The sequence below is a fragment of the Siphateles boraxobius genome, unplaced genomic scaffold (genome assembly GCF_051911475.1).
Source record: "Siphateles boraxobius isolate OS27281-9 unplaced genomic scaffold, OSU_SipBor_1 2, whole genome shotgun sequence".
NCBI lineage: Eukaryota > Metazoa > Chordata > Actinopteri > Cypriniformes > Leuciscidae > Siphateles > Siphateles boraxobius.
The window spans coordinates 11,041,223-11,068,738 of NW_027508810.1; the positions used below are offsets into that span (position 1 = coordinate 11,041,223).

The window sequence follows — 27,516 nt, forward strand, 5'->3', positions numbered from 1 at the left end:
TATTTTATAGAATGTATAAGAAATAATTGGTGTGTATAATTTATTTTATTTTATTAGGGGTTCATGCACGTAGCGCTGAAACCCTATTGTAATTGTACAATTTTCCAAGGATCTGCATTCTCCCCTAAAAGTGATCGGGTAGACCAGACCGTAAGTCGTCACTTACGGAAACGTTGAGGGCTGGTAGTACTCATACCGTCTACAACATCAACAAGGCTCACCCTAAATGGCCTGACGGGGGCGCTACAGCGGTCAAAATGAAATTGCTCATAACTCCTAAACCGTCAGGCGTAGGCTCAAATGTCGTTGGAATCCTTGGCTCAAGACGGACAATGCCTCAGATTTTGTGTCCGATCAGGACCAAACCAGTGCAGCGAGATTCTCTGGAGTCTGATTGTCAGTAGTTATAAAAAATAAAAAAAAGTTGAAATATCGGTTCTTGGTGCTTAAAGGTGACCTATTATGCCCATTTTCAGATGATGTAATATAAATCTCTGATGTCCTCAGAATGTGTCTGTGAAGTTTCAGCTCAAAATACCACCCAGATTTTTTTATGACAGCTTGTAAAAGTTGCTTTGGGTGTGAGGGAAAACGCTCCATTTTTTTGTGTCACTTTAAATGCAAATGATCTTCTGCTCACATCCCTGTTCAGAAGATGTCCGATCCTTTAAATGTGCTTCGGATACAAAAACAACATAACAGCCGAATTTCTCTCTGGCAAAATGTCAATAATACCCAGTAGTGTAGTGTGGCCTTACAAGTTTGAACCAGAGTCAGACGCAGATGGTGAGACTCAGGAGGAGGCTGCAACCGTTAGACTGTACATGGACGTTTCTGAATGGTTAGTGGATACATTTATGTAACTTAGGCCTAGTTGTCGTGGAGTTATGTTTATTCATCCCATCAACTAGCCTGTACCATCATGTTAATCTATAAACTGTATGTGCTTTTGTGTGAACTGTATTAGGATGCCCACAGATCCAGACAATTGTTTTGTTTACAGTTATAAAGTCAGACTGATGCTTCTCACTCAGGGCGGGATCTAGTGCAGATCGTCACCGGTCGTGGGCGGGGTTTCCCTACTCTTATGTAGGAGTAGGGGGAAATTTGAAACAATTTGTTTTGAGAGATTTATAATGATATATGGGGATTATAAAAAAAAGTATTGGGTGGATTTTTACTATTATAGGCTGGTTGTTTACAAACACTGTGGACACACATCTGTGTTCAAACACCTTATAAAAGTGAATTTTGCAAAGTAGGTCCCCTTTAAGGGCCACCAAAACGTTAGAATTAACCAACTTTGGCGAACTGTGGTCAGACCAAAAAATCTGCAGCTGTTCATCACTTGGAGGCTCTATAATACGAAAAAAACAACAACATAAAAGCAGCTAAAACTATGCAACCATTAGTCCGATTCACTTGAACATTTACAAGACATTTACATGTCTTTGGCCGAGGTGCCAATATTGTCTGTGCGTACATTGACGTATCACAAAAAACATGTCCACCATCGGCCAATAAATTACTGTTAACTGTTAAAAATCTTTAAATCCATATATTTCCTATGGTACATTTTCTGTATTGGCTGTAAATGATCATTTCCATCTATGATTGAGTTGGTAACAGGCTTGCTAAATAAAACAATATATTTTCACGCATGTGCTTAAAGGCCTTAGACTGCTTGAACCCTGGTAATTGCTGCTCGCAGCTATATTTTAATTTAATTGTTATTATTATTAGTTTTCTGACTTTGTTTTTTGTTTTGAAAGGATGCAATACATTTGATCGTTTTCAGCAAGGAACAAGGTCTAGGGACAGAATTTTACTTTTTCTTCTTTTTTTCCTTTCATTTATAACCTAAGGTGTTGATTTAGTAAGGATACTACAGTATTAGAGACTGATATTGTACCAAAGCCAAACTTGGTATTAATCCAGCTTTAATAGACATTCTAATAGTTTTAATAGAATTCCTCACACAATTGACGACATTTCTGTAAGCTGGGTTAGTCAGACATCTTGTTTATTCATCTGGCCAACATTGCAGTCGATCTCACATGGTCAATGTGTATATTTGCTAATGTGTTAGATGCTCGGCTAGAAATAGCCACATGGTTCTCTTCATTGCACTCCTGATCTACATTCCAACGCTGCACCTTCCTGAGTTTTGCTTGTAGACCTTGTGACGAGTTATCATCACCACTCTCAGGGGCATAAGTAGAATATAGCTTGCTTAAGGCTAATTTTAGATCTTGTTCTCCGAGGTACCCACAGTCACTAAAACAATAGAGAGGCAAGGTCGGACTGGCAGTCGACCTTGAGAAATTACAGCTCTCCCTGCTCACCATTATTTATTTCACAACATCTGTTGGCCAGCACAATGCTGCCCAATGTGAATCTGACCGCTTCAGTGCCTCAAGAATGTAACCCTTGTACAATTATATTAGTGCATTGTTGGCTAAGCTGCACAATGTGACCTCTGTATGGACTGTGTGCAACTAAGTGCTTTCTTCCCCAGGGCAGCTAGTCAAGTACTCCCATGGCTCAGATTGGTTGTTGGGGAGCCTACAAAGTTTTTTTAACACTTTAGTTCACAAAACTTTTAATCTGAAGTCGGTGTGTACCATTATTGAATTTTCACATGGAATTCCATCAGCGCAGCATTTAGGTGGATGATTTCCCATTTCCCATGATGGATAGTAAAAAAAAAAATCCATATGTATTTGTCAGGTCAGTGGTGTTAATGCTCTGTGACATACATTTGCCCCCCTTCTGTCTTTCAGACAGAAAGACAGGGCATGATCTCTCAGTTAAGTTGTTTTTAAAAGCTTTCAGAAGATTAATGGCTTGCCCTGCAGACCTGCATGGAGAGGCTCTTCCATTTCCTGGCCTCTTCTGAATGAATGTACTTGATGGAAGTATTTCTGCTTTTGTATAAATCATTTATGAGGCATTGCCGCAGCTGGTATTAATAACATCTGTATTGCAAAAAGGAAGATGGCCGTGAAGGAACACCACTTTAGAACATCGAAAGCAGGTGTAGCCGGGTAAAACCGGCAGGTCTTTAACAGCTCTGTCTCCAAGAAGGAGCTATATTTGTGTTTCTCCTATATTTTAGCACTGGGCTGTGGAGCAGCGCCGACTTCAGCTGCCAGATTTCGAAAGGCTCCTGGCCTTTTGTAGTGCTAGTCTTCTCTATCAGTGTAACGTAAAGTTTGATGTCTCCTCAAAACTTTAGAAACTAAAAGCTCTGATTACTCTCTCCACACAAGGTGTTGTTTTGGAGGACGCAGTTGTTCAGATCAATTGAATAAATTGCCAGCAGGTTTTGGGATGTTTACAATGCAAGTAGTTAAACGAACTTCCCCACCTTTCACTTAGCTTAATGAGAGAGAGTTCATAAAGACCAATTACTTTCTAATTTGCTAATTTAATTTGCTAATGAGTGGCATGTAGTACACTTGGCACAGTTCTTCTGATGTAACTTTTGTTTGGGGCCTGCTCAAGGTTCATGGATCAATCCCCTGTGGTTACCCGCCCAGATTTTGAACAATTAGCCAGATTTTTGACTATTGCCATGACGTATCTTTGCAGCTTGTTCTGGCCAGGCTACTTAGACAGGAAGAAATAGCATGACCAACATGATTTCCTTTGTTTTTGTGTACAGTTGTAATCAAAATCATTCAACCCCCGTTACAAATCAGGTTTATTGGCTGTCACAGTGTCTGGTTTGTGTTCCCTGGGTTGCCACTAGAGGTCCTCGTTCTCACGGTGTCTTTCACGTTTGACTTCATTTCCCAGCATTCTGTCTGTCACTCATCAGTTCATTGCACTCAGCTGTTTCCCATCACCTTGTTAGTTTGAGTGTATATATACCCTGTCTGTTTTAGTGTTTGTCACGGAGTCGTTGTTATTCGTCACACCACTTTGGAGGTCTGTGTTCTTGCCTTTTATTGTTTTGATTCTTGTTTATGGATTGCCTTTTGGTTTTGACCCCTGCCTGGACTGGTTTTATGATTTTGGATTACCCGAATAAACTGCTATTGGATCTACCCCTGTTTCCTGTGTGTGGTATCGTGACAGAACGACTCCGTCACGATGAATAGATCCAGCAGTTCGGGATTCCATAACCCTTCTCCTGTGTATGGGGAAGGAAGGGGACCACAGAGAGGAGGTTCGCAGGTCGGGGAGGAAGCGCCTCGACTAAACATTTTTCAATGTTTTGGCTTATGGGCCCAGCAGACTGAGGAAGCAGCGGCGGCTAAGGCTTCAGCGAACTCGTCCATCAGAGATGGTGAGTCGTTTCTGGGGACTCGTCTGGCAAAGTTCTCCGGAACTCGGGGAGGTTGCAGGGGAGGAGGTGGTCGACAAATTCCACGACACCATCCTCCGCCTTTCCATTCTTCTGATCCGGAGCCGCCGGACTGGTCCAGTACAAGATTCTCACCGCTGGTTCCACCCCGCACAAAGTCATCATCGTGGGGCTCATCTACCACAAGGTCCTCACCACTGGTCCCGTCCAACTCAAGATCCTCGCCGCTGGTTCCGCCCAGCACAAGATCTTCGCCGCTGGTCCCGTCCATCTTAAAGCCCTCGCCACTGGTTTCGTCCAGCCCAAGGTCCTCCTCACCACTGGTCCTGTCCAGTCCAAAGTCCTCGCCCCTGGTCCCGTCTAGTACTGAGGCTGCAGCTCGCCATCAAGGACGGAGGAGGAGGAGAAGGGCCTCGTATCTCCCCAACAACCCGGTGGTCCCGAGTCCGGTGGTCTCAGTTCCGGTGGTCCCAGTGCCGGTGGTCCCGAGTCCAGTGGTCCCGAGTCAAGTGTCTGCTGTTCCTGAGCCTGAGCCAGTGTCTGCTGTTCCAGAGCCGGAGCCAGTGTCTGCTGTTCCAGAGCCAGAGCCAGTGCCTGTTCCAGAGCCGGAGCCTGTGTCTGCTGTACCTGAGCCGGAGCCAGAGCCAATGCCTGTTCCAGAGCCGGAGCCTGTGTCTGCTGTACCTGAGCCAGAGCCAGCGCCTGTTCCTGAACCAGTGTTTGTTTCTGTGTTTGTGTCTGTTCTTGTGGCTGTTACAGTTTTGGTGTCTGTTCCTGAGCCGGAGCCAGTGTGTGTTCCTGAGCCGGAGCCAGTGTGTGTTCCTGAGCCGGAGCCAGTGTCTGTTCCTGAGCCGGAGCCAGTGTCTGTTCCTGAGCCGGAGCCAGTGTCTGTTCCTGAGCCGGAGCCAGTGTCTGTTCCTGAGCCGGAGCCAGTGTCTGTTCCTGAGCCGGAGCCAGTGTCTGTTCCTGAGCCGGAGCCAGTGTCTGTTCCTGAGCCGGAGCCAGTGTCTGTTCCTGAGCCGGAGCCAGTGTCTGTTCCTGAGCCGGAGCCAGTGTCTGTTCCTGAGCCGGAGCCAGTGTCTGTTCCTGAGCCGGAGCCAGTGTCTGCTCCTGAGCCGGAGCCAGTGTCTGCTCCTGAGCCGGAGCCAGTGTCTGCTCCTGAGCCGGAGCCAGTGTCTGCTCCTGAGCCGGAGCCAGTGTCTGCTCCTGAGCCGGAGCCAGTGTCTGTTCCTGAGCCGGAGCCAGTGTCTGTTCCTGAGCCAGTGTCTGCTCCTGAGCCGGAGCCGCCCGAGGGGTCTTCACCGCCCTGGCCGCCCGAGGGGTCTTCACCGCCCTGGCCGCCCGAGGGGTCTTCACCGCCCTGGCCGCCCGAGGGGTCTTCACCGCCCTGGCCGCCCGAGGGGTCTTCACCGCCCTGGCCGCCCGAGGGGTCTTCACCGCCCTGGCCGCCCGAGGGGTCTTCACCGCCCTGGCCGCCCGAGGGGTCTTCACCGCCCTGGCCGCCCGAGGGGTCTTCACCGCCCTGGCCGCCCGAGGGGTCTTCACCGCCCTGGCCGCCCGAGGGGTCTTCACCGCCCTGGCCGCCCGAGGGGTCTTCACCGCCCTGGCCGCCCGAGGGGTCTTCACCGCCCTGGCCGCCCGAGGGGTCTTCACCGCCCTGGCCGCCCGAGGGGTCTTCACCGCCCTGGTCGCCCGAGGGGTCTTCACCGCCCTGGTCGCCCGAGGGGTCGTCTGCTTCGCCCTGGCCGCCCGATGGACTGTCAGCTTCGCCCTGGCCGCCCGATGGACTGTCAGCTTCGCCCTGGCCGCCCGATGGACTGTCAGCTTCGCCCTGGCCGCCCGATGGACTGTCAGCTTCGCCCTGGCCGCCCGATGGACTGTCAGCTTCGCCCTGGCCGCCCGATGGACTGTCAGCTTCGCCCTGGCCGCCCGATGGACTGTCAGCTTCGCCCTGGCCGCCCGATGGACTGTCAGCTTCGCCCTGGCCGCCCGATGGACTGTCAGCTTCGCCCTGGCCGCCCGATGAACTGTCTGCTTCGCCCTGGCCGCCCGATGGACTGTCTGCTTCGCCCTGGCCACCCGATGGACTGTCTGCTTCGACCTGGCCGCCCGATGGACTGTCTGCTTCGACCTGGCCGCCCGATGGACTGTCTGCTTCGCCCTGGCCGCCCGATGGACCGTCTGCTTCGCCCTGGCCGCCGGCTAAACCATCACCCCCTGTTTCTGTTCCCTTCCATGGACCTGGCCCCCCATCCCTCCCCCTGATCCTCCACCGTTCCACCTCCCTCCTGGTCTCTTGTTTTGTTTGTTTTTTGTGGGTCTTGGAGCGTCTGGTAGCCGCTCCGTAGAGGGGGGGTTATGTCACAGTGTCTGGTTTGTGTTCCCTGGGTTGCCACTAGAGGTCCTCGTTCTCACGGTGTCTTTCACGTTTGACTTCATTTCCCAGCATTCTGTCTGTCACTCATCAGTTCATTGCACTCAGCTGTTTCCCATCACCTTGTTAGTTTGAGTGTATATATACCCTGTCTGTTTTAGTGTTTGTCACGGAGTCGTTGTTATTCGTCACACCACTTTGGAGGTCTGTGTTCTTGCCTTTTATTGTTTTGATTCTTGTTTATGGATTGCCTTTTGGTTTTGACCCCTGCCTGGACTGGTTTTATGATTTTGGATTACCCGAATAAACTGCTATTGGATCTACCCCTGTTTCCTGTGTGTGGTATCGTGACATTGGCAAAATGAACAGACTTTCAGCTGATTGCAATTAACAAATCAAACAAAAGTAATTGAAAAAGCTCAACACAACAAATTCTTCAAGTGGTTTCAACTGAATTCAACTGAAAATGCAACTTTTAATGACTCCTGCAGTCTCAAAATTATTTAACCCCTTCATGGCAATCATCTTTTGTACTAAGTAGAAGATCCTTTTGCTGTTATGACCTGCTGCAAATGAGATTGAGACACCAGCTTCTGGCAGCTTTTCTGAGGAATCTTAGCCCATTCCTTGTGAGCAATGGTCTCCAGTTCAGTATTCTTGGGTTTGCGCACTGCAACCGCCACTTTCAAATCCCACCAGAGATTTTCTATGGGGTTCAAGTCAGGTGACTGTAATGGCCACTGTAGAATCTTCCAGGACTGCTGATTCATAGGGCCGAAATGTTCCAGTTTTGTTCGCTCCATAAAACAGAATCCCAAAACTTCTGTGGCTTATTTACCATATTGTTCCGAATATAGGACTTTTTTTTTCTTGGAAATATATCTGTAAAAATGGGGTCGTCTTATATTTGGGGTGTAGACTTCTACATGTCAATAATTAGGGGTGCACGATTCAGAAAATGTCACGATTCGATTCAATATAGATTTTTAGGTTTAAGATTCGATTCAAAAACGATTCTCAATAAAAAAAACGATTCACAGTATGTAAATGTAGTTTACTTTTTCCTATGTGATTGATTGCAGTAGACATAAAATTGAAAAGATAAGAAACACAACAAATTAAATATAGTTTGATATTACCTTATATGTCTTCATACAAAAATAAAAACTTTTGCAACTAAACAATGCAAAGTGCCAAGCTTTGGCAAGCTTTCAAATACATTTAATTCAAGTTTAAAATAAAACTTAAGTTAAAAAAAACATTTACATTTAGCTTTAAAGTGCTGTAGTCAGATCAAATAAACAATACTGCTAAATGTGGTTTAAGGAGTACTTCAGCTACCAGGTTTAGGTTGCTGTTCGTCCACGTCTTTAATGTTAACTCTTGGTGATGCCACACCGTGTGATTTCTCACGTTTGTGGTGTTTCCAAAATTGCTTTGCATAGCCTGCATATAGCATGATTCCTATTAAGTTCCATCTTTCCCTCAAGGTTATAAAAGCCGAAATGTGCCCAAACTCTCGCCTTCAATGAGGATGGAGCAGGTTCCATAATTCTTTCTATGAGGTATGCCATTGGTATGCGCCCGACTTACTTTTTGCTGCACTTCTTCTTTTGGTTATGACAAGAGTGAGTATGCGTCAGTGTGAATTTGACGCAGGGCCATCTATGGGAATGGCGAGCTAAAATCATTTCAGGACAATAGTGTACACGCCATTAAAAAAAAATATATATATATGAATCGATTTTTGAAATTCTATGAATCGATTTTGAATCGGTAAAGCTTGAATCGCGAAAATTTGAATCGATTTTTTTGCACACCCCTATCAATAATACACCCGCATCAATAGGGAGCACCCAATATGTGTAAAACAAGTGTTCCCCATGACTGATAAATGCAGTGGAGTCATCAAACAACTCTCATTAAAGGTGCTCTAAGCGATGTCAGTTCGTAGCCGAAAAAAAATGAGGGGCTGCCCATAACCAGAGCCGTCATCCAACTGAGGCACTGGATATCAACAAAGAGCTGAACTTACCCAGCAGTGAGGCCCATCATTTCTTATTTCAGCTACATACTGACGCACTTGCCTGTCAATATCCTCGAAGCGGCCGCTTTGATGCGACATAATGGATTAGCACTTGCCCTCCGACTTCAGGGAGAAACTGCTGTCTTTTCAGCGCTATGTGATCGACCTAAGGAAAAAATATTAATATCCTCTGGATCAGATAGGTAATGCGGATCAAACACTTGTGTTTTTTGACATGCCAGCATCTGTCACTGTACATAAAAAAGATGAGAAATCAGTCATAGTTAAATCTACTTAATGAGAACTTTTATTTTTAAGGTAGCTATGCCATAAAGTTTTTATTTCTGAATGTGATTGTTGTTGGTACATTTGACCAGTATTTACTATAAATAAATAAATAAAAAATTTAAATATGAAAAATATGCAATATGAAAATTATTTTCAAATAAAGAATTGTCTTTAAAAGGGAAGATTTGATCTTCAAAATCTTATTTTGGGCGGGTTTGTCTTATATTCGGGGTCGTGTTATACTCGGAACAATACAGTATATGATTTTGAGCACTATTGTGCTTTTGGGTCAGTAGTGGTGTTGGAGTTCTTGCATGGAAATCGCATGCTTTTAGTATGCGCCTTACTGTGCAAGCTGAAACCTCAGTGCCTGTTGCCACCAGGTCTTGCTGCAGGTCTTTTGCAGTCACATTTAGACCATGTAGTGCCTTCGATATCTTTTTGTATCCTGTTCCTTCATTGTGAAGGGCGATGATATCTGCTCTTAAATTTTTGGACCATTCTTTTGACACTGCCATATTTTTTAACATGCAGTCAAACGTGACATTCAACAAACCTAACCAGTTCCAAATATTTCATGTGTTCTTGCTCAAGCACACCTGGTGCAACCAATGAAGCCCTTGATTAGTTGTATCAGGTGTGCTTGAGACAACACCTGTTTTGCAGATTTGTGCTGTTGTGAGGGATTCTATTCAGGGGGTTGAATAATGTTGGGACTGCGGAAGTCATTACAAGTTGCATTTTCAGTTGAATTTAGGGAAACAACTTGATACATTTGTTGTGTTGAGCTATTCCAATTACTTTTGTTTGATTTGTTCAATGCAAACATCTGAAAGACTGTACATTTTGCAAATAAACATGATTTGCAATGATGGTTTAATAATTAACTGTATTGTTGTAGAGATGGCTTTATTGTGCAAAGCATACAGAAATGATCAGTGGAAATGTGTAGATTGTAGGAAAAAAGTTTGGTCATTTTTTGGATGTTTGGAATCTCTCATGCTCATCAAGGCTGCGTTTATTGTGAAATATTACAGTTTATAATTCCTGTAACGGCAAAGCTTAATTTTCTGTGATATTTTTGTAGAAACAGAGATTTTTTGTTTTGTTTTGATGAACAGCAGGTACAAAAGCACAGCATTTGTTTGAAAGAGAAATCTTTTGTAACATGTTTAATGTATTTGCTGTCACTTTTGTCCTTGCTAAATAAAATTAGGCCTATTCATTTATTTTATTGATATATTACTGTTTCATTTTACTTACTTTCTAAAGACGGTTGTGAAATCATGAGAACATGTCTTATCAGGCTTCACCTTACTTTTATCATTCATCACTTTGGTCGGTCATGCTGTCTTCAATTTAACCTTGAGAGCTTTAACCATACTTTAACTTTGAACCTTTGGTGTACATCCTCACCATTTAAAAGACCAGCGCTGGATGGCATAAATCCATAGTAGAGATTTTCTGAGGTCTTCTCTGTTTGGTACAGTCTCTGTAGGTGTCCCTCAGGCAGCATCAAAACAGAGAGACCCATCCTGCCGACTTCACCTTTTATCCGGTGAGCCTGAGAAAATATATCTTCTCTCCAACCACTGATGTGTACACAGCAGCATCCATAGACCACAGTGCACTGTCTGTCACAGAGAATCAGTTTCATCTCTGATCACCAGAGATGTTATTATCTACGCTACTGCATTGATCCAACTCATTTGGCAGCATCTATGGCATGTGTTGAGCTCAAAACACAGCTCGCCACACCAGGAGGTGCTAAATCCATGCTGTATGAGTGTGATTTGTGTTTATTCATGTGATACAGAATGTGAAATAGAACTTCTGTTATTGGTTGTGTTGCAAAGCCTTAGAGTGCAAAACAAGACGCGTTCCGCTGCTTTACTAATACAGTCTTTAGCGGGAGGGATGAGACCTCAGTCAGCCCTGCTGGTATTGTCATTACTATTATTGATTCTCATTTATTCCAGCTGTGAATACTGCAGTGCTGCCCATTGGCTGGTGTTAAGTGACTCAGATGCTTCACAGCTGCGGTGACTGTCAACTGCAGCTCAGCTCGGATGGGATCAATGAAGCACTGCGAGAAAGACAGCAAGATGGGCTGGCACGAGAGTTTTGTGACATGCCAGAGGAAATAAGATTTGCTCAATGTGTTTTTGTTTGTTTTCTTGCGGCGAGAAATAAATTCCTCATCTGGACTCAGCCTGTATTATTCTTTCACGTGTACAATTAAGTTTAATTTGAATTTCCTTTAGGCGACAGAATCATTTGCTGGGATGTTTAGTCTGTCATCATGTATGAGTTTGTTGCCTTTTGGAAATTTGCTTTGCATTGTTTCTAATGTCATGAATCCTCGTTTTTGAACTCGGCAGATTTCTTATCTTGTATCTGATTTCTGTCACCAGCTCTTCTAGCCATTCACTGCAGTCTCCTGTGCTGCCTATCCTTTTGTGTTCAACCTCCAATTCCCCTTCTGCCACCAGCCTGCTGTTATTTGTTTTCACTGGCATCATGGGAGTGATATTTTTCCATATTTTTTCATATACGAGGAGACGTGGGTTTCTGACCAGATGTTAAACACTGCTTTAGCAACTTGTCCATCTATTTGCAAATGAAGGCCCTGGGGCTGGAGTGCAGACTCCTTGGGGCTTTGACATGATTTACCCACATGGTCGGTCTGTTCCAGCTTTTGGGGGCCCTTCGAAGATCTAATAGACTCCGGTGTCTCAAAACGGTGATTTTTTGTTAACCTCTTGAGACGCATTGACCCGACCTTGGGATTGACGTCACTCTGTTTACCATGGTTTACATTTACTATATAGACTTGTTTTTTGTTTTTAGATCTTCAGATCTATCAAATCTTTACTACTTTCAGACCTAATTACTGTCTGAAAATATTAAGAATGTTAACAAATTATACATCTTTGGAAATTTTTAAGAGTTTAATGTCAATCTACTGTGTCTGTATTAGGATATAGATGCTCCAGCAACAGTAATATTGTAATTTGTCTCGGGAGTACAAATGACAACATGCAAAATCAAAACGGGACTTAGTTATCGCGAGATGAACTGTCACTCTGCAACAGACTATGTATACATATTTCATTAAATCAGCACATTAACCATATTGGGCTGGTAGTCTAATGGGAAACACTGATATTAATAATATGTCTTTGTGTAAATTGTAAACAATTTCTAAAACAACAGAATAGGCACAAAATTCACCCCATACAGTCAGGAAAAAAAGGTGCAAAAGCTTTCGCTGGACCGGTACCCTTTCAAAAGGTACACTTTTGTATCTTAAGTGTACCATTCCAATGACAGCTTTTGTACCATTTTTATATACGAGTATACGATAACTAATAATCATACAAATATTTAGCATTGGGATAATTTCGCTGCTATCGTACCACAAGACATTATGAAGGTATCATAACAACTTCTGACAGTTTGGAAACCTTTGATCCATAGTAACATAAGCAAAACCCTCATGTGGGAAAACACAAAATGGCTCTATTTAATGTATCCTCACAAGTCAGAGGGTTTGGTCCCTGATGTGCTCTGAGACTTTGTGGGAACTTGTAAGACAGTAAACAGAATAAAGAAGAAAACTTTCCCCCTCTTTACACAGTGACATTTCCCTGTGCATTGTGGGTAGAAGAGCACAGAAGTGATTATGGTCCTCCATCAAACAGTTTGTCTTGTCTTGTTTAAGAGCACACAACAGTCCACTGTCTCCAAAATCAAGACCCAGAGGCCTGATGGTGAGGTTGGAACGCGTCATTCCTCTAAAGCACAGTGTATTGATTGAGAACCAAAGAATGAGATGAAGGAGCCAAATGAGCAGTTTCATCATGACACACCTGATGTGAAGTACCCTATTCTGCCTCTGGAAGCTGTGAGACATTTAAAATTCCTCTGTAAACACATTAGTGAATCACTTGTCTTAGGTTACAGATAGAGAAACATTTATCAAATCCGTTGCCTCAACACATCCATAAATGCATGAGTCTCATTTGGTGTCAGAGGCCGTCGGCTGCCTGCGAGTCCCCTACTCTGGATTGCTCGATATTCCACATGCTGAAAAGTGCCCCAGCCAGCCCCCCCACCCCACCCCCCACACACACACATCAATCGCTCCTCATCTTCCACTTCATCTCTCTCTTTCTCTTTCAAGGATAAGAGAGTGAAGTGCAAGTTCTCCTGCTGCTGCACTGAGTATGTGATCTGCATCCGTCTTTCTCCTCTGTGGCCATCAGGAGCAGGAACAGTAATGCTCATTTAAATCTCATCAGCGCCTCTATTGAAGCATTTCCATCTGCAGCAAGAGTACAGTGTCAAAGCCAGAAAGCAACCTAATTCCCTTTTTGTCTGCCTCTCCTAATCTATTTTTTCGGTCTTTTTTGGGATGCTGCTTGTGATCAGGTATTCAGATCTTTAGATTGAATTTAGCTTCAGTTATCTTTTGTTCTTAATCAGCAGATCTGGATGTTCTTTCATTTATTGACTTTTTCCTGCTTTTCCATTATACATAGCCTGTGCCTAAATGGTTAGTATTTATGATTCCTTTCTTTGTGATGGATTGAGGTTTCCTCTTGGTCTGTATGAACAGACTAAGGCCAAGATGTGCAGAAGAAACATCTATTAATATATATTTGCACTCTGTGTCTTGGAGTGCTATTAGAGGTCATGCATGGGCCACTGACCCCATGACTGGGCAACTTGGCCCATCTTGATTTGCTTACCTGTGGATTCAAATCTCTACTTCACAGAGACTACTTGTGTGTGTGTGTGTGTGTGTGTGTGTGTGTGTGTGTGTGTGTGTGTGTGTGTGTGTGTGTGTGTGTGTGTGTGTGTGTGTGTGTGTGTGTGTGTTTGAGTGGCATATCCAAGGCTGGTCAAGACAGATAAGAATAGTGTTGTAGTATATATCTTTATATATATATATATATTTGCTGTGTAATGAAAAGGTTTTTTTTTCCAATCGGAGGATGCATACGGGACCAAACAGCCATTTTTTAGATTTAAAATGTTTAATCTAGAAACAAAAAAGGTGCTTTGCACATTATATATATATAAACTGAAGAAAATTATAAACGCAACACTTTTGCCCCCATTTCTCATGAGCTGACCTCAAAGATCTAAGACGACTTTTATGTACACAAAAGGCCTATTTCTCTCAAATATTGTTCACATATCTGTCTAAATGTCTAAACGTGATAGTGAGCACTTCTCCTTTGCCGAGATAATCCATCCACCTCACAGGTGTGGCATATCAAGATGCTGATTAGACAGCATGATTACTGCACAGGTGTGCTTTAGGCTGTCCACAATAAAAGACCAATCCAAAATTTACATTTATTCATTTAGCTGACGCTTTTATCCAAAGCGACTTACAATTGCTAGATATATACTGTCGCACGCCTCTGGAGCAACTAGGGGTTAAGTGTCTTGCTCAGGGACAGATTGGTGTCTCACAGTGGATTCGAACCCGGGTCTCTCACACCAAAGGCATGTGTCTTATCCATTGCGCCATCACCACCCATAAAATGTGCAGTTTTATCACACAGCACAATGCCACAGATGTCTCAAGTTTTGAGGGAGCGTGCAATTGGCATGCTGACTGCAGGAATGTCCACCAGAGCTGTTGCCCGTGAATTGAATGTTCATTTCTCTACCATAATCGTCTGAGACCAGCCAGCCAGACAGCTGCTGCAACAATCGGTTTGCATAACCAAAGAATTTCTGCACAAACTGTCAGAAACCATCTCAGGGAAGCTCATCTGCATGCTCGTTTTCCTCATCGGGGTCTCGACCTGACTGCAGTTCGTCGTAGTAACCGACTTGAGTGGGCAAATGCTTACATTCAATGGGGTCTGGCACTTTGGAGAGGTGTTCTCTTCTTGGATGAATCCCGGTTTTCGCGTATGGCGTCGTGTGGGTGAATGGTTTGCTGATGTCAACGTTGTGGATCGAGTGGCCCATGGTGGCGGTGGGGTTATGGTATGGGCAGGCGTATGTTTTAGACAACGACACAAGTACATTTTATTGATGGCATTTTGAATGCACAGAAATACTGTGACGAGATCCTGAGTCCCATTGTTGTGCCATTCATCCACGACCATCACCTCATGTTGCAGCATGATAATCCACGACCCCATCTTGCAAGGATCTTTACACAATTTCTGGAAGCTGAAAAAATCCCAGTTCTTGCATGCTCAGCATACTCACACAACATAATGGGAGACACAGCATTGTACAAAAGTGGACAAATTGTTGGTGCATGTCTCTCTGGCTCATCTGTGACCAGGACCTCAAGTCTTTGTGGTGTTTGGAGAGCTATGGTATCCAGGGTAATGACGGCTTGCCACCACGCAGGAAAAACCACATCTAACAAGAGTAACTGCCAACACAAGAGGAGGCCGTCTGGAAGGAATGTCTGTGTACTAACTGGATTTTTATCCTAGAAACCAAAGCTTCCCAAATTACTTCTTAATTAAATGCATTTCTTGACTCTCCTGTTTCCACCAAAACTGTTCATCGGGAGCTCCACGGAGTCAATATTCATAGTCTGGCTGCTATAGCCAAACCTTTGGTCATTTGTGCCAATGCTAAATATCGATTTCAATAGTGCCAACAGAGGAAATCTTGGGCTGTGGACAATGTACAACTGGAATTGTTCTCTGATGAGTCCATCTTCTCTGTCTTTTCCATACCCGGGAGGAGTTACAGTTTGAAGAAACCCCAAAGAGTTTTTATACCTGACTGTTTCTGCTCAGAGTGAAGCACGAGGTGGATCAGTGATGGTTTGGCCTGCAATATCATGGCATTCCCTACTGTGCTTGATTCACTGCCAAGAACTACAGAACCATTGTGCACCTAATGGTTCAAACATTAGGCACACCCTATTCATGCCTTGTATCAGCATGATAATGCACCAATACACACAGCAAGACTAGTGACAGAGTTGTTTGTTGAATATTAAAATGAAGTTGAACATCTGTTTTGGAGGAGCAAGTCAGAAAATGTTTTCCTCCAGCAGCACTATATAGTGACCTGACCACTGTTCTGGAAGAGGAATGGCTCGAAATCCTTCTGGAATGGTGTATCTGTTATTCCCAAGACAAATCTATGCTATTTGGCCCGCAAAAGGAGGCCGTACACCATACTAATCAATTATTCTGGACTGAAACCAGGTGTTTCCGTTTCATTGTTCAACACCTGTTGGTGCGTTCACACCATATCCTAATTACCGTAATTACGAGATTTCAACTTGAAAAAGTGTTCATGTCCTCGTAGAGCTCGTGGCTGCTGCAGATTAATTTAGGTATGATAGCATTGCCATAGAAATGCATATTTCCTATCCCAGGGAATTGAGCAGCTATTAATTATGAGAATGGCGTAAATGCAGCTTATATACAGTACATCACGTCACATGATCCTTCAGGAATCATTGTAATATGCTAATTTGGTTATTATACTACCCAAAACTGTATAAACATGCAGTATACCACCCAGCCGTAGCAGAGTCTTGATCTGGTCTGAATGAATCATTACAGAACTTCTTCCTCTTATTTCATTAACAGCTCGTTACATGCCAAGAACTTCTCACTCCTGCAGGAGAACATGCAGCATCGGCTATAGAGCAGAAGAGCTTGGATGGGTTGTTCAGCGCTGTTTAAATTAGTCTTCAGCCACCCTGTTTTTCTGTCTCCTCTCATGCTGTCATTCTGCAGTGCTGCTCTTCTATCACAGATTCCATATCCTACTTTATGTATCTGCTTTTTCACACTCAGTTGCCTCCATTTCCGTTCAGATCCCTTTTTTTTTTACAGTCTTGCCTTGGCACTTTCATCCACACGAACAGTGTTATGTCGGAGAGGTTGCTCACTGTCGTTGCGCACTGCAGAGCGCAGATTTGGCAGATTATAGCGCAGAGTTTTGAGTTGTGCCCTCTGACCTCGGTGTCAGTCTCTCTCTCTCTCTCTCTCTCTCTCTCTCTCTCTCTCTCTCTCTCTCTCTCTCTCTCTCTCTCTCTCTCTCTCTCTCTCTCTCTCTCTCTCTCTCTCTCTCTCTCTCTCTCTCTCTCACTCTTTATCTCTCTCATCATATGGGATATGCAGTGACAGCCCCCAGCCCCATACTTCTGTATCCTTCAGGCAAATAATGGCAAGCAAAACAATGTAAACCGAGAGGCGTGATGAATATTTCATGAGAACAGACCAGCATGCATATATTTTTCAGACATCACTCTGTATTCTAAACAGCACGTAATGCATGCTGTATACTGGGATAGGAAGTTACTGACATACTAGTGTTATTGCTAAAACTTTCTCTGAAATGATGCAGTATATCCTTTTAGCTTCTGGGATCTTGATGTTGTCTTTTTTATTATTGAATCCATTGTTCATTGGATGCTTATGTCTTTTTTGTTGTCTTTCTTATCTCTTCGAACGGATCTAGAATGGAAATGGAGAGAGTATTTAGGTATTGATTGCTGTCTCAAGAACCTTTCCTAATTTAGCATCAGACTCTGCAGTCAATTTCTGTTATGGAATTCACAGAGGGGTTAATAAAGAATGAGACAGAGAGTGTGTGTGTGTGTGTGTGTGTGTGTGTGTGTGTGTGTGTGTGTGTGTGTGTGTGTGTGTGTGTGTGTGTGTGTGTGTGTGTGTGTGTGTGTGTGTGTGTGTAATCCTGTCTTTGTGGCTTTCAGAGCAGAAATATGCCATCATTGAAATGAAGCTGCACCATTAAATTAGTCTTAAAGGGACATTTTTTTTTAGTAGTAAGCAAGAGGTTTTATAGTACCAAGTAAACATGATGTCCTCGAACAGAATTTTTCAACTTTTTGATGCCAAGGGCCCCAATATATGCAAGGCACCTCCTTCCTTCCTGACCGTAAAGGCATTTATAGACAGTAAATACATGTCATGTCATTTTCTTTTTTTTCTTCTTTTTTTTTTAGATAAAAGCTGTTTTAAATAAAAAGCTGGGTATTTTTTTTAAATAACGCCTTAAACCATGACTTCTGGCAAGTTTTGTGGATAGAAATAGACATTTTGAGACAAACAAATATGACATACCATCAACAGATTCAAGGCATGATTATTGCAGCATGTACCTTGAACTGGTCACAAACAGAAACCTTCATTTTATAATTTTGTAGTAGTCCTACCACTACAGCTTCTCTCCCCTGCTCTCTTGTATTCTCTCCTTGGTCCTGTCCACGGTCATCTCGCTCATGTCCTACCGATGCAGCCTCTCTCTCTCTTGCTCTCTTGGAGTCTCTCTCACTCTCTCGAGGTCTCTTTCCTTCCTCACCTGCACTACTCATCTTTGATAACACTTTACTTGAAGTGGTGTGCATAAGACTGACATGACACATTTATAATCATGACATGACACATGTCATTAATATGAAGGTGGTTTTATGCATGTTTATGACAACTGTCATTAAGTGTCATTCGCTCTATTATGACATTTTTAATGCAAATATGACATTGTTTGAGATGTCTTTGTTATGACAACTTGAAATAAACCAATACATCATAATCTGTCAGTGTCTTGGTAATGACAACTTGACATTACCAAGACAACATAATCTGTCATAAATATGTCATAAACATGACATAGCAGATTAATTATCAAACATAAGAAACCACTTAGCTTTATGGGTTAACATTACATTAAACTGTCAACTGATTTGTTTTGATATTGACTGTCTTGAGGCCATTATAACTGTGTCATGAATATTTTTCTTAACCTCAACTATAGTGGAACAAATTGAATTCGTCATTAAAATGTCATTTAGTGTTAATACTCTGTCAAATTATTGTATATCTGTGTCATGTATACTTTTCTTGACCTCAACTACAGTGGTACAAATTGAATTTGTCATTAAAATGACATTTTATTGACGAATTCAATTTGTACCACTGTAGTTCAGGTCAAACAAACTATTCATGACACAGTTATAATGGCCTCATGACAGCCAATGTCAAAACCAATCACATGACAGTTTAATGTAATTTTAACCCATAAAGCTAAGTGGTTTCTTAAGTTTGATAATTAATCTGCTGTCATGTTTATGACATATTTATGACAATTTATGCTATCTTGGTAATGTCAAGTTGTCATTACCAAGACACTGACAGATTATGATGTATTGGTTTATGTTAAGTTGTCTTAACAAAGAAATCTCAAACAATGTGATATTTGCATTAAAAATGTCATAATTGGGCGAATGATACTTAATGACAGTTGTCATAAACATGCGTAAAACCACCTTCATATTAATGATGTCATGTCATGATTATGAAGGTGTCATGTCAGTCTTGCGCACACCCCTTCAAGTAAAGTTGTTACCTGATCTTTTTTTCTGTAACACACTTTAACACTTAGATACATCATGTAACCAGTACTTTCATTTACTTTATCCTGTAGACATTTTGAACATTAAAATCCAAATGAAACTTTTCATTAGTTTAAATGGTGACTAGCTTACATAGCCTATATCACTACCCTCCAGGGACGTGCAGAGAGTTCATCAGGGGCAGGGGCTCATATTTTACAAAAAAAACAGTAGCCTAATATTGTTAAAATATTATTACATGATGTTCTTTTAAACTTTTCATTAACCAAATAATCTTAAAAAAAAGAAAAGAGCATCACATATCATCGTATTAGAATGATTTCTGAATGATCATGTGACACTGAAGCCCCACAAAGTGACAAAGCCCCTCCGTCTGCACGTGCCTGCTAACCTCAGCTCCTCCATGGTCCCCATCTGCCTTTCTCTTCATAAACCAGTTTACCAGTTTTTTTTTCTCTTCATAAACCAGAAACACCACTTTTTTTTTTTTGAGAAAATGTTTTCACACTGATAGCAAAAAATAAATATTTGAGATTTTTTTCAAAGTATTTTGAGAGAGATTTTTTTTCTCAGAAATAATTTTACAAATTTCAAATTTATATTTGTTTTATGTTCTATGAGAAAATACTTTCTCTCAAAACTTTTTTTAGTCTCAAATATTATTATTTTTTGCAATTGGTATGAAAACTTTTTCTCAAATATTCTTTTTTCTCTCATGAAATGCTTTTTTGCTATCAGTGTGATAACTTTTTCTCTCAAACTTTTTTTTTTCCTCTCAGATCATTTATTTTCTCGCATGTAATAAAGACACAATTCTAGCTCCATAGAAATCGGGCATAAATCGGCCTAAAACTCCTGTAGTATGAGCCAGGCTTAAGTTAATGAAGTGAATGTCGCGATATTACTGATCATGGAAAGATTTTGCAGCGGCACAGCTGAATACATTGTAGGGGAAACAGCCTATATATACAATCATAATCTTACCAACCCCATATATTTTACCAATCCCAAATGATATTATAATTAAGTGTCATATAATTAATTTGTTTCCAAAATTACATAGGCCAAAGCAAATTATCTTGATATTTTCTACAGAATATTTTGTTTGTATTCAGATAACCGTGTATCTATTTTCTCTCTGCTGTTAAAGTAATAATGTATAAACCTTTAATAAAAATGGTATGGTTTGTATTTCTTAATGTTAGAAAATAGAGCTGTCAGTAGAATGCAATTACTGTGTTTAATCACATGATTTACGACCTGTCTTTAACAATTCATCCACTGTATATACCGACGGAGCCTGGGAAGTCACCTGCGGAAGAAAAAAAAACAATCTGTGGCGACGGTTTTGCAATCCGTCTGCTCAGTTTATAAACTGTACCAGAGACTATTTATAGAGACATGCCACTTACTCAATCCTCAATACAACTATATAGGGAAAACCCGTAACGCCAAAGATGGCGGTTGTATGAACATGTCCCGGCCCTCCCACTTGAAAGCCAATCGTCTGCCTTTAACAGTCAAGCCGGGAAACATTTAAGCCTATCGTCTGGTTCCACTGACGCATGCGCACAGTTGAGGTTTGCGACAGTGGAAAATACGTTACTGTTTGAAAAGGCGGCAGATTTGATATTCAGTGTATGTGTGCGTTGTGTAAATATCAGACATCCCAAGTGTCTACCGCATATTTATAGCGGCTCCCTGATGCCCGCAAATTAGTTCAAATCTCCCAGAATCTAGAGCGAGCGAGCGAGAGCTCACACATACTGTGCTTCAAACCGTGCAGCGCGCGCACGTCAGAGAGCGAGAGAACCCTTGCGCATGCGTAGTAAAGTATAACCTGTGGGGAAAAAGGCGTTTTAAACCTTATTTTGGGGCAAAGTCATCAAACGTTTTCAGCGATTTTTATCATATTTTACTGCTGTTTCTATACATGCAGTTTTTATGTCCCGGTGACCAGTGAATGTGCAGTTCTGACTCTCTGCCCATTCATTTAGATAGGAGCCTGGTCTTGTTAGACCGAAATAGCTGCCCGGAGGCGTTGCCAAGATGGCGGCCGAGTGGCATTACTTGCCTAAAAGGATTTTGACTGTACTCACGAATTCTCAAACTGTTCTCTCGGTTTAACAAATCGTGCCCATGGTTTAATAAATCGTACCCACGAGTTCCTAATCCGTGCTCTCAAATTTGTAAACCGTGCCTTCAGTTTTTGCAATCTGTACCCACAAATTCATAAACCGTGCCCATGCTTTCACAATCCGTTCCCACAGGCTTGTAAACTGTACTCATGGATTTGTGGCTCCTCGCCCAGTCTGCGCCGGCAGATTCAACCAGGGTGCGGGATACGTATAGCTTACGCATTGCATTGTGTTTATAAACTTTATTTTTAAAAAATGGATAATTTAATCATAGTACAGGTTAGACAATATTTTTTATTGTGTATTAAGTGGAATACATCAAATTGTCTTAACTGCGTCTGCATGCATCAAGTGATTCTCAATTGTAGCGGATATGGGGTGGAACATTTGATTTAATATGAATGAAGTGCATCAAAATCTTTTGTTTATTTGTGATAATCTTAGCACTTTATTATTATTGTCTAACCTGTAGTATTACTGATAATTGCTTTGTTCCTTTTTTGTAAGTTTTGGAGAAAAGCGTCTTCTAAATATGTAGCCTAAAATGTAATATTATTTTTATTTGAGTTTATAACTATAAGTTAGTTCACTTAGTAATACAGTATTATATTTGTCATAAAATAATGTATCAATGCTTTATTTTTATACGCTATAACCTAACCTTTTACAGTTTTGGATAAAATAGGCCTACATTTTTTGCATAGTTGCTTAAAAATAAAGCATTCATAAATGATTTTATGATAAACATATTACTGTATTACTAAGTGAACTAATTTATAGTTAATAATAATAAAGTACTTAGATTATCAGAAATAAACAAAAGATTTTGATGCCCGTCATTCATATTAAATCGTATATTCCACCCCATACCCGCTACAGTTGAGAATCACTTTAAGCATGCAGACAAGACAACTTGATGTATTCCACTTAATACACAATAAAACAATATACAATAAGATTCATTAACAACTTATCTCCTGGTGTTCTTCAAAAATGAGGGCGAGCCACAAATCCATGAGTACAGTTTACAAACCAGTGGGAACGGATTGTGAAAGCATGTGCACGGTTTATGAATTTGTGGGTACAGATTGCAAAAACTGAAGGCACGGTTTACAAATCTGAGAGCACGAATTAGGAACTCGTGGGTACGATTTATTAATCCGATTTGTTAAACCGAGGGAACAGTTTGAGAATTTGTGAGTACGGTTTATAAACTGAGCGGACGGATTACAAAACTGCCGCCACAGATTGTTTTTTTTTTTACTTCCCGGGCTCCGTATATACCTCTGTTCCTCTGTAAAAAAAACACAAAAAAAACATGGTCATGATACATGGCGGTCTGATACCCTCTTAAAGGGTCATGCAACCCCCCTCTTTCAGCTCAAGTCTAGCTCACAATCTTTTTGAAAAATGCAACTTAAATGGGCGTGGATGGCTGTGAGAAGAAGGGAGTGGGTGTGGCACGGCAGGGGAGAGTGGGAACTATCATCAGCCAGCAGTGTTGCCAGATGTACGATAATTATCGTATTTGTACAATAATTTTGACCTCTGTACAATGTACGATCAATAATGAACAATAATTTCAGAGTTTTCAGTCGTTCGTCCAAACACACATCCTACCGCTTCTCTCTCTGACCCCGAATCATTTCGCAGGCTCACCTGCCTGCATGCAAGCACGTACACACACACACACACACACACACAGGCACCACACGGTGTTGCCCGGCCCGCACGTCTACACTACACATTCACAAGTCTCCCGCATTAAGCATACAATTGATATATTATCGAAATATCTAAAGTGTTCATAACGACCGCTTATTTAACAAAAGGGAAGTAAAATGACCAGGGTTACATTTTAGACACACACATAGCCTACCTCTGAAGGGATAGAAAAGTCCTCAGGACTTGGTACCGCATTACTCGCAAGACGTAATGCATTGGTCATCGACAAGGCCGAAGTCCACCATTCTCCAGTTCTCGAAGCTCTCTCGGGTAAAATGTTTGCGGCACACGTATTAGATGTGTCCGTGGTTGATGGCCAACCAACCGCCCGGAGCCAGAGTCCAGCCCTGGCAGCATCGCGGGGAAATATATTCAACCCACTTTGACTTTTGCACCACGAAAATATACACTTGCGTCCCATGATTGTCTCTCTCCTTTACTACGCGATATCACAGTTTGACATTTCTGTGGAAAGATCCACGTGGTGTCATGAATAATTAAGAGACAGTGTCTTCTCATAGGATATAAAAACTCAGTCTCATTAATAATTATGAGAGACCGATGAGTCATCAACGCACTACACTGTGCTCTGCCACGTCACAGCCTGCGATGAAGATTTTAAACCCGGAAGACGAAAATAGCGGGGGAAAACTAAAATTTAACCATTTTCACCCTACTGTTAAATCTAACAGATCCTAACATTGTCTTTAATGGTCTAGTCTTTAACCTTAGACTAGCTATGTGAGACTATGGTTATGGAACATGCAAACTTACCAAGTTTTCTGTTCTTTCCCTCCACAGGTCTGAATCCGCTACCCTTCGACCCTGCCACGAACAACGAACCATTGCAATTCAACAGCTCCAATGGTCCTCTGCTTTCTGACTGTCCTCTGGAAAACGGAACAGAAAACAGCAAAAAGAGGAAGAGACCCAACCTTCCTCCAGGTACGTTTAATGAATTCCTCTCGTCCTCAGACCACGCTCATTCACACTCATCAGGCCCTAAAGTCGTTAATTACATTCACATCGTTATTTCTGGTGTTGCTCTTTCCTTGACCTTTGAATGTGGGAGGTGAATGCCTGGAGGTCTTCTGCATTCTGTGAGATGTTCACTTCAATTTATCGCCTTCATTAAAACATCAGAACAGAAACCTCAGGATATTTCCACTTTTATAATCGCTTTGATATCATAATTTTCCATTTATGAGGTTAATCAAATAAAAATATAATTAAAATATGCATGGAAAACAACACTAAATACAACTGGTGACCAAATAAACAAGCATTTTATATTTCTATAGAAGAGTTTCAAGGATTTCTGCTTGTGTCTTGTCATGATTATGACGATCACATTGCAGTCTGGATTTTCCAAATGCAAAGGAAAGTCAGGGAGCCGCCGGATATATGCCAATCTTGAAGAGAGACTCTATCTGCTGCTGATGACCTTCAAAACAACACTTGAAAAGTAACGCCCAGGGAATTTTACAAACCTTTCTGACACAGGTTGACTCAGATGAAGGAGAACCTATTCATATTAATGTTAATGGCATACTAATGAATTGAATTATGATTAGCTGAAAGACATGGATCTTGTAAAGACGACTTTATGTTTCTGGTTGTCAAGGAGACTTAATTGGATCGGATTAATTGTTCATGTTAATTAGGCAGTCTTATTCCCATTTAGCATTTTAAGGTACAATGCAATGCGTGCCTCTTGGAATTCACTTTTTTGTGACATTTATTCAATGTCACAGTAAAACACCACTGTAAATTTATCATAAGGATAAATCCCATGGAGCATTCTGGAGTTCGACGCCTTGCTGAGGGCCAAAATGATGATGGACATGGATCATAGATGTGCATTGAACCTGCAACTTTCTGCTTAAAGGTGCAGCAAGCGATTTCTGAGAAGCGATGTTGCTTTTTGAAATCAACCCAATCAAACAGACCCTTCATTGCTCCGTGCCCAAGATTCAAGAACATGCAATGCAAGAGTGGATGTCTCTTTATCATAGCTGAAGCGTAGCAAAATAATGCTAAGCGTAGTGAAGATAACGAACAGACAACAAGGAAGAACAAAAAAATGAACATACTGTACACCAGCTCCAGACAAACAATGACACTCGAAACCCTCCTGTTACTACAGCTAACAACAGCATATCTTATTCTGTGAAACGGTCCTAGCGGGTCCTAAAGCTCTTGCCTGATCACAACCCTTCTTCTTCCAGTGGGATTCCGCTGACCTTTTTTCTTTTGTAATGTATTTCAGGGCGTTTTCACACTGATAGTTTAGTTCAGAACGGGGGACAGTTCGCATGAAAACTTGCTAATGTGAAAGCAACCATGCCCAGTGTGCGATCTTCCCCTTGCTCACTCTCTCTCCTCCCTCATCATCAGTGTATTCGCTCCCTACTGCTGATTGGCTACAAGTTTGTTGTGGTGCTCAGTCTGATCCACTTTCAACAGCGTTTTTCAGAAATTACTAATTGCCCCTTTTGGAGTCTAGAAGTCATTTGATAATCGTAAATTTCAGCCATCATGTGTTTTTACACATGCTGTTCTATGTAAATATAATTTCCATTTGAAGTCTTCTGCTCTGATCTCCTGGCCCTTGATGGTCATTTTTCCCTCAGGAACAGTGCCGCCATTCATGACTTAAAGTGACTCTGATTAGGCATAAATGGCAGCAAGTGACGGTGAGCAGAGCCTCTCATCGTCGTATATGCCCATAGAATTGATACAAATGGAAGTGAAATGGGCCCATATTGTGTTCTGGTCATGGTGAAGAGCTGCTTTTGCTGATCAAAGCTAGCCAGAGAGCTTTAGATCAAAGCTTTCTAGCGCTAATCTAATCTGCTCATTTCAGAACACTTTTTTTTCTTTAGTACATGGACGTCATTTGAGAATGGCTTAGATGAGCTGTATTCACCATACACGAGTCCGGCTGTTGAAATGGAAGTCAGTGTGGTAATGGGTTTCAGACAATTATAGAAAAAAAAAATGTTTTATTGTTCTGCTGAGGTTGAAGGAAGGCTTTTAAGTTTGTGTAGTATGTCAGTGCTGTGACTTAGCAGTGAGCTGTGGTGCTAATTCAGATGATGTGGGTTTGAATCTGACATTCCATCTTGCCTTCTAAATATTTCCTTTCTTCTCTGCTGCCCCTTACTCTCTTATCACTCTCTCTCTCTCTACTCTCTTCTAAATAAATGACAAAAGACTAAAATAAAAAGCTGAGGTGCTCATGCAGAAAATAAAAGGTTCTAATCTGCCTTGCAACATTCCCTGATCTTTCGTCTTACTCTCTTATTATTCTCTCTACTCTCCTTTAAATAAAAGACTAAAAATAGGACACTGTGAAATGTCAGAGCCATAGCTTAACAGAAAGGTGCTCTATTCTACTCAATACAAGTGGAAAAAGTCTTAAAATAGGACACTGGATGTTGGAGCCGTGGCTTAACAGAAAGGTGCTAATGCAGACAATATGAGTTCTAATCTGACTTGCAACATTCTCTTGATATTGGTCCTCTTATTACTCTCTCTAACTTCCTCTAAATAAAAGTGGCAAAAACATGACACTGTAGTATGTTGGAGTTGTGACTGAACAGAATGATGCTTAGGCTAACAACATGTGTTCCTATCTGGCACACAACATTCCCCGATTCTATCCTTTTATTACTCTTTCTAATCACATTTAAATAAAAGCACCAAAAGACCAAAAACAAGACTTTGGTAGTACGCACAAAGCTAATATTGGCTCACTCAATGGGATGTCTGCAGTTTGCTTCTCAGTTGCACAGTGCAATTAGCACCTGTCTGATTTGTTAAGCCCTTGATCATGCTTGCTGAGTCACGAGACTGTTGTTTTGAATTTTACAATGCCTCGGCTCTTCCGTCGCTTCGCACACAACTCTAAATAGTTGTGCCGTACGTGTCTGCTTAGCAACTGGGAGCTGCTTAATGGGGTTTCTTTTTGAACAACGCCAGCAGTTTTCCTTCCTGGCCTGTCATTATGCCGTGCTCTTATCCGCCGTGACCGTGCCTGATCAATCCGCTCCCTGATGGAAACACATCTAAATGATGAAAATTCACAGCATCTGGTGCATAATGCATTCAGCCGCTCTGATGTCCTCTGGCAACACAAGACAGAGTCGCTCCTCCAAGGAGTGGAGCTAATGCAGGGGCGTGGACTAATTACCAGCCATGCAGATTTACTCTCGTTAAAGTATTATAATGGATAGATTCATCTCATTAGCGCTGGCACTCCATTAG

The 27,516-nt window shown here is 41.9% G+C and overlaps 1 protein-coding gene across 5 annotated transcripts in view; it reads left to right on the forward strand.

The window, feature by feature from the left end:
* enox2 (ecto-NOX disulfide-thiol exchanger 2) overlaps positions 1 to 27,516 on the forward strand; it is a 280,102-nt gene that overhangs the window by 125,699 nt on the left and 126,887 nt on the right. For all 5 annotated transcript variants that reach the window (XM_077235881.1, XM_077235879.1, XM_077235883.1 and 2 more), the window contains one exon: positions 24,049 to 24,192. In XM_077235881.1, coding sequence (XP_077091996.1) covers positions 24,049 to 24,192 — 144 coding nt within the window. The remainder of the gene's footprint in view (positions 1 to 24,048; positions 24,193 to 27,516) is intronic.